The 13,472-nt window shown below is 47.3% G+C and overlaps 1 protein-coding gene across 2 annotated transcripts in view; it reads left to right on the top strand.

Moving 5' to 3' along the window:
• The window catches only part of TNFRSF8 (TNF receptor superfamily member 8), a 75,905-nt gene that overhangs the window by 47,553 nt on the left and 14,880 nt on the right, over positions 1 to 13,472 (top strand). For both annotated transcript variants that reach the window (XM_029064647.2, XM_029064646.2), the window contains exons 9-10: positions 1,542 to 1,567; positions 5,872 to 6,070. In XM_029064647.2, coding sequence (XP_028920480.1) covers positions 1,542 to 1,567; positions 5,872 to 6,070 — 225 coding nt within the window. The remainder of the gene's footprint in view (positions 1 to 1,541; positions 1,568 to 5,871; positions 6,071 to 13,472) is intronic.

The following is a 13,472-nucleotide window of genomic DNA, read 5'->3' as shown; positions in this document are numbered from 1 at the left end:
CACTGAGCCACACTGCAACTCTAAGAGTCTTTGGCCCTCCCTCAGGCCAGAGTCTTGTAGGGACCAGCTCTACTCCTCATCACCTCCCTTAAGCACTTCCATATTCTCTCTAGCTCCAAAGCACTTATGTCTGTATCCATATTTTCTACTATTTCCCCATCGTAATTTATTTTAATCTCTGTCTCTCTCTGAAGACTTGTGAGATCCTTGTGGGCAGCGATTCTGTGATATTGTGACTTCCCAAGTGCTTAGTACAGAGTTCTGCACAGAGTAAGCACTCAGTAATAATAATTATGGTATTTGTTAAGCACTATGTGACGAGCACTGTTCTAGGCGCTGATGATTATAGCATCTGTTAATAATAATTATGGTATTTGTCAAGGACTGTTTTAAGCGCTGGGATAGATTCAAGGTAATCAGGTTGTCCCGCACTGTCTTCACCCCCATTTCACAGATGAGGGAACTGAATACCTTTGATTGATTGATTGATTGATGACTCACAACTCTCAGGAAGGCCCACTTCAGCATTCCAGGCTGGCCTGCTGTCAACAAGGGTTTTTCTGGATGTGAGAGTCCAGTTTTGGGGTCTTCACAGGGTCATTTCAGTCCATAGTCTCTTCTCGCAGGACCCCGGGCAGCTTGCATTCACACGGGCACTCATGCTCCTCTCCTCCATGAGGGCAGTTTAAACTCCTGCTTCCTGCTTCTTAGCCTTTTCCCGTCCACTGGTGTCACTGCCAGTCAGACAGCCGCAAGCATGCGCTGAGGCCCGGCAGAGTGCCACATCCTGTTCTGGGCTCTTGGCGTCCATGTTAAAATAGAGCAGGTCCCGGCCGTCAACTGGCAAACAATGGAGTCAAGACTGATACCCAGACAACTGACACAAATATGCTAAGATAAATATAGTCATTACAGGAGTGAGTTGAGTTGACCACCTACTGATGACTCAGTCGCTGTCACTTGATTCTTGCCGGTTGGCTTTTTACTTTAAATGGTATTTGTTAAATGCTTTTTACATGTGAGGCACTATAGTGAGCGCTGGGGTTAGACATAAGCTAGTCAAGTTGGATTCAGTCCATGCCCTCTGTGGGGCTCAAAGTCTTACTCCCCTTTTACATATGAGGTAACTGAGGCATAGAGAAGTGAAATGATTTGCCCAAGGTCACACAATAGGCAAGTGACAGAGCCCAGATTAGAACCCAGCTTCCCTGACTCCCAGGCCTGTGTTCTTTCCATTAGTCCACGCTGCTTAGCTTCACCCACCTCACCCCACCACCACTACCACCACCATCTCCTTTACCCATAGGGGAGCTCAGGAAATGTCAGTCGATGCTAGTAATGCAGGGGTTGAAGATGGTCATTCCAACTTCCCAATGAGCTCTCCCATCTGAGCTCCTTGGAGAAAGACTGAAGGCACCATGTGCAGAGACCAGGGGTTTCTCTGGAAGGGTGGCCGAGTTCTAACCTTTCCCCTAGCATTCTGGGGAATGTTCCAGATTTTGATCTCAGAAGTGACATTGTTTTTCTTCTTTGTTTTACAGATCCTGATTTTGGGAAGAATTATTTAGTGAGTAACCAGTACCCACACCATCATTCCCAACAGAAATTCCCCCAATTCCCTGATTCCCCCAATTCCCTGAATGCCATTTCCTGATAGGAAGTCCCTGTTCCCCCAAAATGAGATATAGGTTTTTCCTCTGAATCTCCTTGCTCTACACTGTCCGTTCTGGCCCTGCTGTGTCCAGTGAGACCCAAGAACCTTGAGCAAACAAATGCTATTTCCCAAGATTTTCATCTGAGAGGATCTGTCTCAGTAGACAAAGCCTCCAGGAGGAATCATTTGGGTACATAATGAAAACAGTCCCTTACTTCTGCTCCTGTGGAACTAAGAGGAGCTGGAGTGGGGATGGACTTTAGCCTTATGAGATGACCTAACAGCTTAGTGAGTATTGATTAAGGGCCTACTCTAGACCAAACACCTTCCTAAGCACAGGGGTAGATACAAGACAGTAAGTTCAACCACATTCCATTTCCTCATCAGGGCTCGCATACTAAGAGGTAGGAGGAGCAAGTATTTATTGTCATTTTACAGGTAAGGAAACTGAGGCCTAGAGAGATTCAGTGACTTGTCTAAGGTCACAGAGCAGGCCAGTAGCAGAGTTGGGATTAGAACCCTCGTTTTCTGACTCCAAGTCCCATATTCTTTCCACTAGGCCTTGTTTCCTCTGTGGCTTTCTAATCCACCCTGAAGCTAAAGTGGCGAGACTTTTTTAGGAGCCCAGCGAGGGAAACAAACCCAAATAGGGTTAACCTTGGTATTTCTGGATTTTAATCTGGCCTAAGGTGGGTGGCTCTGGCTGCTGCTCATGCTTGGTGATTTCCTAAGAAGTGGGAGGTGCCAAGGCAGGAGCCTAGGGGCATGTGATTTTCCCATCATCCTCCCACGGGAACTGCTCCACTGGATGCCGAGACTTGCCTCCCCTGAGTGCTGACCCATGCTTACCAGTTGCATCGGTCTCTGCTAGAGGTTTCCCCTGCCTTGCAGGTATTATTTGGTCCTGCAAATGCTGCCTGGCCTCCTGCCCCAATCAAACAGGGAGGTTGGGTATGGCAGCATGTCACTTGGGTGGCAAGGGGGTTGGGTGGCAACCCAGAATGACCGGAAGCCACAAGTTGAGTTGCTCAGCTGTAAGTGGCAGCCCCAGCTGCCCATCCTGAACCTGGTGCTCTCTTCCTACCCCAAAGAGTGGAGTGGCCAGAGACTACAGCTGCCCCATTGGCCTTCTGGAGCCTGGAAGAGTTGTTTTATTATTAATGATGTTGATATAATAATAATAATGGTATTTGTTAAGTGCTTACTATGTGTCAAGCACGGTTCTAACTACTGTGGTAGATACAAGCTAATGAGGTTGGGCACAGTCCTTGTCCCACATGGAGCTCACACTCTTAAAACCCATTTTACAGATGAGGAAACTGAGGCCCAGAGACATGAAACGACTTGCCCAAGGTCACCCGGAAGATAAGTGCTAGAGCCGGGATTAGAACCCAGGTCCTTCTGACTCCCAGGCCCGTGCTATATCCACTAGGCCATGCTGCTTGGGTTGACAGGTCCCCTTGGAGGGGGCTATTTATATGGGTCTCTGCCTGCCCCCGAGTCCTTCTGTAAGCTGCCATAAGTAGGAGAGAAGGGAGGAAGAGGATGTGGGGTGGAGAAAGACACTGACGTACATTATAGGCACTTTGCAGCAGGCGCAGGAGTTAGGACATGGTGTGATTATGCTTCTTAGGTTGTGTACCTGAAGCCAGAGCCACCCTGACCAAGATACCACTGGTCGTCCTACATCCAGTCTCCTTTGGTCTCAAGCCAGTAGGAGGCTCAGCAAGATCTGATGTTTGGTCCCATGGCCACAAACCTACACCTGTTTTCCCAGCGAAGACCCCAGCGAGTGGTTTGGTAGATCAATCAGGGTAGGCAAGTGTCTCCCTCAGTATCTGTGCACAGACTGGATGCACCCAGAGGTATTTTGTTCAACTGCCACACATCACACCTGGTGCCCCAGCCAAGACCCTGCTGTTCGTTATGGCGGATGTGAGGGTCTCCCTCAGAAACAGTGAACCAACTGTTAGAAGGCCCAGCGAGGTTTGCCGCAGAGGGGATGTCTGAAATCTGCCCCAAAACTGTAAGCTTGTGGGCAAGGGATGTGTCTACCAACTCCATTGCATTATTCTCTCCCAAGCACTTAGTACAGTGCTCTGCACATAGTAAACACTCAGTAAATATCACTGATGATGATCTGCTGTTCAATGGCCACAGGCCACACCTGATTTTCCAATGAAGACCCTGTTGATGGGTACAATGGATGCGAATGAGCCACTTGACATCGGTTTAAAACTGAAAGAGCCCACAGCGGGATCTGAGGCTGAGAGGACTCCCAGAGATGTGCTGTTCCCTGATACCCTATTCAATCTTCTTGCAAGGTGTGCTGTTGGCTTCAAGGGGGTTGGGTGAGAGAATATGAAAGGGTTGACACAAACAACCAACACCCCACTTTCTGAAGAACAACTCAAGCTCAAGTCGTACTGATGCTGGGTTACCTCATATCTGTTCTCCAAAAAAGTCCTACTTGAGGAGCTAGTTCAGCATGTTGGTCACCAAAGTGGGAACAGATTGGCAATTCCCTGGATGTTTGAACATCCAAGTTTAGGAAAGCTTGCTTGTGCCCTGCTCCTACCACCTGGGGAAACTGACTTGAAGAAGCATCTCCAGAAATGCCCTGCTTCACCCAAACTCAGGTCATCTGTGCAACTGATGACCTGGACAGCTGTGGTGGAGAACACTCCCCCTCACACCCTTAGGTGAATTTCACCATCAGTGGCATTGCCTTCAAGCACAAAGGACAACTATGTATACCTGGAGTTTACTCACTCCACCTCGCAGATAGATCTCAACATTAGATGGATCTCAACCACCAGACTTGCCCAGATTTTTCCCACCCATCAAGCTCCACTGGGCTTTCCCAGACAGTAGAAAGCCTGAGGGTCTCAAACAAGAAAAGGACCAGTTGTGGGAGTGAATTTCAATCAATCAATCAATTAGTGGTATTGACTTAGAGTTTATTGTTGCAGAGCACTATACTATGCAGTTGGGAAAGTACAATATAATAGAGTTGGTAGATGTGATCCCTGACCACAGGAGTTTACTATCTACAGAATTTTCCACAGATTTTAGAATTTTTACTTGCCCCAACTCTGGATTCTTATGAATCTGAACCTATTTCTTCTGGGTTAGGAGCCTGGGAACCTGATCTGTCTTTCAGGGTGGTAATCATGAACATGGCATTTAAGGGTCACCCACAGTATGGAAAAATTGTTCCAACTCCAATGAAGGCAAATTTTGGGGGGGGGGTGTTAATTGAATTTGTTAAGTGCTTACTATGTATCAACCCTTTTCTAAGCATTTCTAAACTGTGAGCCTGTTGTTGGGTAAGGATTGTCTCTATCTGTTGCTGAATTGTACTTTCCAAGTGCTTAGTAAAGTGCTCTGCACACAGTAAGTGCTCAATAAATATGATTGCATGAATGAGTAAGCGTTGTTCAAAGTTCTAGGGTAAGTACAAGTTAATCAGGTCAGACATAGCCCCTGTCCCACAAGGGGCTCCCAAGAGGGAGAACTGTAAAATACCCATTTTACAGTTGATGAAACTGAGGCACAGAGAAGTTAAGGCAAATGGGAGAGCTCAAGTTATTCTGAGCCTTAGAATCAGTTGCAGATTCTTGCAGTAGGTGTTGAAGGGAGTTTTAGAGCAAGAGTTCCTCCAGCCAAATAGCTTACTCTCCAAGGGACTTTAATAGTCACCCCAAGAGACAGATAAAGTGGGATGGGGGAGAGAGGGTGAAGTCATGAAGTAACAGTACTGGAGAAGCAGCGTGGCTCAGTGGAAAGAGCATGGGCTTTGGAGTTGGGGCTCATGAGTTTGAATCCCAGTTCTGCCACTTGTTAGCTGTGTGACTGTGGGCAAGTCACTTAACTTCTCTGTGCTTCAGTTCCCTCATCTGTAAAATGGGGATTAAGACTGTGAGCCCCCGTGGGGCAACCTGATTCCCCTGTGTCTACCCCAGCGCTTAGAACAGTGCTCGGCACATAGTAAGTGCTTAACAAATACCAACATCATCATTATTATTATTATTACTGCTTTTGCCCTGCAGGAAGCTGGAGTGCTTAGGTCAAAGTTCCCTTTTCTGAGAGTAAGCACTTGTCTTGTGTGGGAGGGTGGGTGCCCTGGGGCCAGGGGACCCCATCTCTCTTGCCTCCAGGCCAGTTGTGACTCTCCAGTGTCACCCTGCCCACTCTGTCCTGCTTTGTGTTGACAGCTGAACAGCAGTTCACTAGCAGCCAAAGGAGAATCAGAAGAGACCGAGATCCTGAGCGGACTCCCGGCCCTGGAGACCAACAACAATGAAACCCCTGGTTTAGGCAAGAGGCCCAGCCTGAGCTTGGCCGAGGTCCACGGCTCTGGGGAGAAGGAGACGACAGAGCCCCTCGTGAGGGGACACACCAATAATCGGATCGGTGAGACACGGGATTGGAAGCCAGGGGCTTCTATGGGGAGAGGGGGCGGTGGTGGTGGGCCAAGGGGGACAGGGGTGGGAGGAGTAGATTCTGAGAGGGTTTTGCAAATGTGGGAGGGTCAGACACTAGCCCTTATTGCCACTGGCCTTTTTCTCCCTTGTCCAACTGAAACAATTGATGGTATTTGCTCACTCTGTACAGAGCACTGTACTAAACGTTAGTGAGAATACAGTGCAGTAGAGTTGGTAGACACATTCCTTGTCCACAAAGCTCTGCCACTTGTCTGCTGGGTGACCTTGGACAAGTCACTTAACTTCTCTGTGCCTCAGTGTCCTCAGCTGTGAAATGGGAATTCAGTACCTGTTTGCCTTTCTACTTAGGCTCTGAGCCCCAGGTGGGACAACCTAATTAACTCGGATCTATCCCAGTGCTTAATATAGTGCTTGACACATAGAAGGCACTTAACAAATACCATAAAAGGAGCTGACTGTTTAGGAAGGGAGACAAGCATTCAAATAAATTACAGATAAGGGAAATAGCAGAGTGTAAGGATATGTGCATAAATATTGTGGGGCTGAAGGTGGGGTTAATATTAAGTCTTAAGGAGTAAAAATCCAAGTGCAAAGGCAGCGAATAAGGGAGGGTGGATGAGGGAAATGAGGGTTTGGTCAGGGAAGCCCCCTTGGAGATGAGATTTTAAGAGATCTTTTAAGGTGGAAAGAGTGGTGGTCTGACAGCTATAAAGGGAGAAGGAGTTTCAGGACAGAGGAAGGACATGGGCAAAGGATTGTCTGTGAGATAGACAAGACTGAGGTACAGGGAGTAGGCTGGCATTAGTGTAGGCTGGGCTGTATTAGGAGATTGTCGAGGTGAGGTAGGAAGGAGAGAGCTGAGATTGAGTGCCTTTAAGCCAATGGTAAGGGATTTCTGTTTGATGCAGAAGTTGATGGGCAACTATTGGAGGAGTGGGGAGTCTTGGATTGAATAGTTTATGAGAAAAATGATCCGGGCAGCAGAGTGAAGTAAAGACAGGAGTGGGGAGAGACCAGAGACAGGGCAGTCAGTGAGGAAGCTGATGCAGCAGTCAAAGAAAAATATAAGTTCTTGATCCATGTGGTAGCAGTTTGGATGGAGAGGAAAGGGTGGATTTTTAGAGATGATGTGAAGGAAGAACCAACAGGATTTAGGTCAGACTGAATATGTGGGTTGAATGAGAGAGATGAGTTTAGGATAGCACCAATGTTACGTGATAGTGAGACAGGGAGGGTGGTGGCATTGTCTACAGTGATGGGAAAGTCAGGCGGAAGACAGGGTTTGGGTGGGAAGATGAGGAGTTCTGTTTTGACACAACTGACATGCAAATGCTATTAAAAGAATTAAAAAAAACCTGACACCAACACCACTCAGCTGGCAGCTGTGGCAGCTTACCGGAAGAAGAGGCACATATTTTAAGGTCCAAGTTGGCACCTATGCCAGTTCCCTGTTATCTCAGGCCTTCTCCCCTCTCCACTTCCAGTTTAGGCTGCTGACAAGGAAAAAGCAGGAGTTGGGAAAGGGTGGTTGTAATACTTTCATTTTTCCACAGCACTGTTACGTCAATAATCTCATTTTTATTGGCATCCTATGAGATAAGAAGGGCAAGGGGTATCAGCATTGTCCAGTTGAAAGAGCACAGGCCTGGGAGTCAGAGGACCTGGATTCTAATCCCAGCTCTGTTACTTGGATGCTGTGTGACCATGGGCAAGTCACTTAATTTCTCTGTGATGATGATGGATTTGTTAAGGGCTTACTATGTGCAAAGCACTGTTCTAAGTGCTGGAGACCATACAAGGTGATCAGGTTGTCCCACGTGGGGCTCACAGTCTTAATCCCCATTTTACAGATGAGGTAACTGAGGCACAGAGAAGTTAAGTGACTTGCCCAAAGTCACACAGCTGATAAGCGGCAGAGCGGAATTTGAACCCATGACCTCTGATTCCCAAGCCCGTGCTCTTTCCACTGAGCCACGCTGCTTCTCTGTGCTCATTTCCTTATCTACAAAGTGGGGATTCAATACCTATTTTCCCTGCTACTTATACAGGGAGCCCCTTGTAGGGAAATGGATAGTGACCAACCTGATTAACATGTATCTAACCCAGTGCTTAGAACAGCACTTGACATATAGAAAACTTTTAACAAATACCAAAAAAAAGTATATTACCCCAGTTTACAGATGAGGAAGCAGGCTCAGAGAGATAAAGTGACCTGCCCACAGTCACAAAGCATACCAGTGGCAGAGCTGGAATTCTTCATCAATTCATTGACTCAATCGTATTTATTGAACAGTTACTGTGTGAAGAGCACTGTACTAAGCACTTAGGAGAGTACAGTACAACAATACACAGACACATTCCCTGCCCACAATGAGGTTACACTCTAAAGGAAATCAGAACCCAAGTCTTCTGACTCGAAGCCCCACACTCTTCTAGACCTCGCTGCTTTCCTTAGACAGCAGGGATTCATTCATTCAATCGTATTTATTAAACACTTCCTGTGTGCAGAGCACTGTACTAAACACTAGGGAAAGAACAATACAGCAATAAACAGTGACAATGCCTGCCCACAACAAGTTCAAAGTCTAGAGGCAGGGAGACAGACATTAATACAAATAAGTAAAATTGCAGATATATATATAAGTGCTGAGGGACTGAGATTGGGGAGAAAGAGCAAAAGGAGGAAGTGAGGGTGAGGCAGAAGGGAGTGGGAGATAAGGAAAAGCTGGACTTAGTCTGGGAAGGCCTCTTGAAGGAGATGTGTCTTCAATAAGTCTTTGAAGGTGGGAGATCTGGCGGAGTTGAGGAGGGAGGGCATTCCAGACCAGAGGCAGGATATTGGCCAGGGGTTGGTGGAGAGACAGGTGAGATCGAGGCACAGTGAGAGGTTAGCACCAGAGAAGCAAAGTATGTGGGCTGGGTTGTAGAAGGAGAGAAGTGAGGTCAGGTAGGAGGGGGAAAGGCGGTGGAGTGTTTTAAAGCCAACAGTGAGGAGTTTTTGTTTGATACGGAGGTGGATGAGCATCCACTGGTGATTTTTGAGGAGGGGGCTGACATGTCCAGTTGACGGACATTCCTTGAAAGAACAAGTGGGTTCCTCACAGACTAAGAGAGGGGGACAGTCCCCATGGGATATAGTTGTTCTGTAGCCTGTAATTTTTTTAAATAAAGTTAGTGCTTTGCACACAGTAAGCGTTCAATAAATATGATTTAATGAATAAAGTTGCCATTGATTACTGGGGAGTTCCTGGAAGCTGGGAGCCTCTTAAAGTCCTACCTCCAAATCCTAAATAATAATAATAATGTTGGTATTTGTTAAGCGCTTATTATGTGCAGAGCACAGTTCTAAGCGCTGGGGTAGATACAGGGTCATCAGGTTGTCCCACGTGAGGCTCACATTCTTCATCCCCATTTTACAGATGAGGGAACTGAGGCACAGAGAAGTGAAGTGACTTGCCCACAGTCACACAGCTGACAAGTGGCAGAGTCAGGATTCGAACCTATGACTTCTGACTCCGAAACCCAGGCTCTTTCCACTGAGCCACGCTGCTTCCCTAAAGGGTCCAAGCCATTCAGGAAAACATGGACTGATTGTTTCTTTGAGGGAAAGCTGTGCTAGTCAGTCTGCAGTTCCTTTGGTCTGTTGACAGGAGACTTTCCCAGGCTCCTGGCTCAATGTCTGAACTGTATTTCTTCGACCTCCCTGAGTCCCTCCCCAGCCCCATCTCACTGCATTTTTTTTAAAGTCTCCACCCTTCAGATTGAAGTAGTGTGGTCTGGTGGGAAGAACCTAGGCCTGGGGCTCTGCCTTTGACACTCTCAACCACCCCCTTCTCCTGAAAACATTATCCAACCTCGACTTCACTGACACTGTCTTCTCCTTCTCTTTGGCGGCTGAGTCTTTGTCTTCTTCATGGGTTCCTCCTCTGCCTCCCACACCCTAACTGTGGGTGTCCCTCAGGGTTCAGTTCTGGGTCCCCTTCTATTCCTTAGCTACACCCACTTCCTTGGAGAACTCAATCGCTCACATGGCTTCAACTACCACTTCTATGTGGATGATTCCCAAATCTACATTTCCAGCCCTGGCCTCTCTCCCTCTCTGCAGTCTTGTATTTCCTTCAGTCTTCAAGACATCTTTACTTGGATGTCCTCCCATCATGTCAAACCTAAAATGTCCAGAACTGAACTCCTGTTTTGTCCATGTCCTCCCCATGACTTTCCCTCACTTGTAAACAGCACCATTATTCTTCCTGTCTCGCAAGCCCATAACCTTGGTGTCATCCTTGACTCCTCTCTTTCAATCCACATATTCAATCTACCACTAAATCCTCTTGGTTCAACCTTCACAGTATTGCTAAAATCTGCTCTTTCCTCTCCATCTAAACTGCTACCACTTTAATCCAAGCATTTGTCCTATCCCACCTTGATTACTGTATCAGCCTCCTTGCTGACCTACCTGCCTCCCATCTCTCCCCACTCCAGGCCATACTTCACACTGCTGCCTTGTTCATTTTTCTACAGAAATGTTCAAGCCATGTATCTCCACTCCTCAAGAACCTCCAGTGGTTGCCCATCCACCTCCGCATCAAACAGAAACTCCTCATCATTGGCTTTAAAGCACTCAATTACAACTTACTCCCTCCTACCACACCTTGCTACTCTCCTCCTACAATCCACCCACACACTTTGCTTCTTTAATGCCAACCTACTCACTGTACCTTGATCTAGTCTATCTCGCCACTGACCTCTCCCAAGTACTGCCTCTGGTGTGAAACACCCTCCCCCTTCATAGCAGGCAATTATCTCCCCACCTTCAAAGCCTTATTGAAGGCTCATCTCCTTCAAGAGGTCTTTCCTGAATAAGCCCTCATTTCCTTTTCTCCCACTCCTTTCTGCATCACCCTGATTTACTCCTTTTACTCACTCCCGCTTATGTACACATCCGTCATTTATTTATATTAATATCTGTCTCCCCCTCTAGACTGTAAACTTGCTGGGGGCAGGGTATGTGTCTGATATACTGTTGTGTTGTACTCTCCCAAGTGCTTAATACTGTGCTCTGCACACAGTAAGCACTCAATAAATATGAATGATTTATTAATTGAGTCTTAAGACCTTGTTCTAATCCCATCTGTGCCACGTGTTGGCTGTGTGACCTCCGACAAGTCATATAACTTCTCCTTATCTTCCATTCGTTCATTCAATCAGATTTATTGAGCTATGCATGTAAGTGTTGTGGGGCTGGGAGGGAGAGATGAATAAAGGGAGAATATCAGGGTGACACAGGAGGGAGAGGGAGAAGAGGAAAGGAGGGCATAGTCAGGGAAGGCCTCTTGGAGGAGATGTGCCCTCAGTAAGGCTTTGAAGGGGACAGAGTAATTGTCCTTCACATTTGAGAAGAAAGGGTGTTCCAGGTTAAAGGGAGGATGTGGGTGAGAGGTTGGCTGTGAGATAGATGAGATCAAGGTACAGTGAGAGGGTTAGCACTAGAGGAGAGAAATGTGTGGGCTGGGTTGTAGTAGGAGAGTAGTGTAGTGAGGTTGGAGGGGACAAGGTCATTGAGTGCTTTAAAGCCAAGGAGTTTTTGTTTGTTGTTCATTCATCAATAGTATATATTGAGCGCTTACTATGTGCCGAGCACTGTACTAAGCGCTTGGAATGTACAATTTGGCAATAGATAGAGACAATCCCTGCCCAATGACGGGTTCACAGTCTAATCGGGGGAGACAGATGGACAAAAACAAGACATCATCACATAAATAGAATCAAGGGGATGTACACCTCATTAGCAAAATAAATAGGGTAATAAAAATATATACAAATGAGCAAATGAGCACAGTGCTGAGGGAAGGGGGAGGGGGAGGAGCAGAGGGAAAGGAGGCTTAGCTGAGGGGAGGTGAAGGGGGAAGGGGGAGGAGCAGAGGGTGGAGGGGAGCAGAGAGGGAGCAGAGGGAGCAGAGGGAAAAGGGGTAGCTCAGTCTGGGAAGGCTCCTGGAGGAGGTGAGCTCTCAGTAGGACTTTGAAGAGGGGAAGAGAGTTAGTTTGGCGGAGGTGAGGAGGGAGGGCATTCCAGGACAGCGATAGGATGTGGGCCAGAGGTCGACGGCGGGATAGGCATGAACGGGGGAGGGTGAAGAGGTGAGTGGCAGAGGAGCGGACCATGCGGGGTGGGCAGTAGAAACAGAGAAGGGAGGTGAGGTAGGAAGCGGCAAGGTGATGGAGAGCCTTGAAGCCCAGAGTGAGGAGTTTTTGTTTCATGTGGAGGTTGATAGGCAACCACTGGAGGTTTTTGAGGAGGGGAATGACATGCCCAGAGCGTTTCTGCAGGAAGAGGATCCTGGCAGCGGAATGAATAGACTGGAGTGGGGAGAGACAGGAGAAAGGGAAATCAGCGAGACGGCTGAAACGGTGGATGGGCAACCAATGGAGTCTCTTGAGCATTAGGGAAACATGGCCTGAGTATTTTTGTAGAAAAATGATCTGAGCAGCAGAATAAAATATGGATTGGAATGGGGAGAGACAGGGAGGTCAGCAAGGAAGCTGATATAGTAATCAAGGCGGGGTAGGATAAGTGATTGGATTAATGTGGTAGCAGTTTGGTTGAAGAGGAAAGGACAGATTTTAACGATGTTACCTGCATATCCCCATCTGTAAAATGGGGATTTAAATCCCATTCTCCCTCCTACTTAGACTAGGAGCCCCATGTGGGAGAGGGACTGTGTTCAACCTGCTTATCGTATATCTCCCCCACTGCTTAGCACAGTGCTTAGTGCATAATAAATGCTTAGCAAATACCACAATGATTAACAAATGCCCCAATTAATACTAATTATTATTGAACCCACCATAGGCATCTACCTTGCTTGGAGCAGTAAGCACTTCATCTCTGCCACCCCCTGATCCCTGCTTTGGGATCTCAGGGTAGGGGGTTCTGAACTGTTAGTTACTTTGGTGTTTTTTCAAGAGGAGGAATTTTTGTTTTCCACCCACCCCTGAGGGGTTCCTTGTTCCAGCTCTGCTGTCAGCACTAGCATGACTTATTGGCCACAGAAACCACCATCACCACCCTGAGGTTGGGAGCTGGAAGTAGTTTCTCTGAATTCAGTCTGTGGATTGTCAGAAAATCTCCCCTTACTACCTTTGTGAGAAGTTCCATGCTCCTCTGTCTCTTTTTATCTCTTATTCAACTCTCTCTCCATCTTTCCCACTCCTTTCTCTCTCTCCACCTCTTCCCCAGCCCTCTTTCTTTTTCTCCCTCTCGCCTCCTGTCTCTCTCCCTCCTTCCTTCATGCTTTCACTCTCCCTTTCTCTCCTCCTGTTCTCTCTCTCTCTCTCATCCTAACTCTCTCCTGTTGCTTCAGAGCTATGGT

Source organism: Ornithorhynchus anatinus, chromosome 5, assembly GCF_004115215.2.
Source record: "Ornithorhynchus anatinus isolate Pmale09 chromosome 5, mOrnAna1.pri.v4, whole genome shotgun sequence".
NCBI lineage: Eukaryota > Metazoa > Chordata > Mammalia > Monotremata > Ornithorhynchidae > Ornithorhynchus > Ornithorhynchus anatinus.
This window is presented reverse-complemented; position numbering and strand designations above follow the sequence as displayed.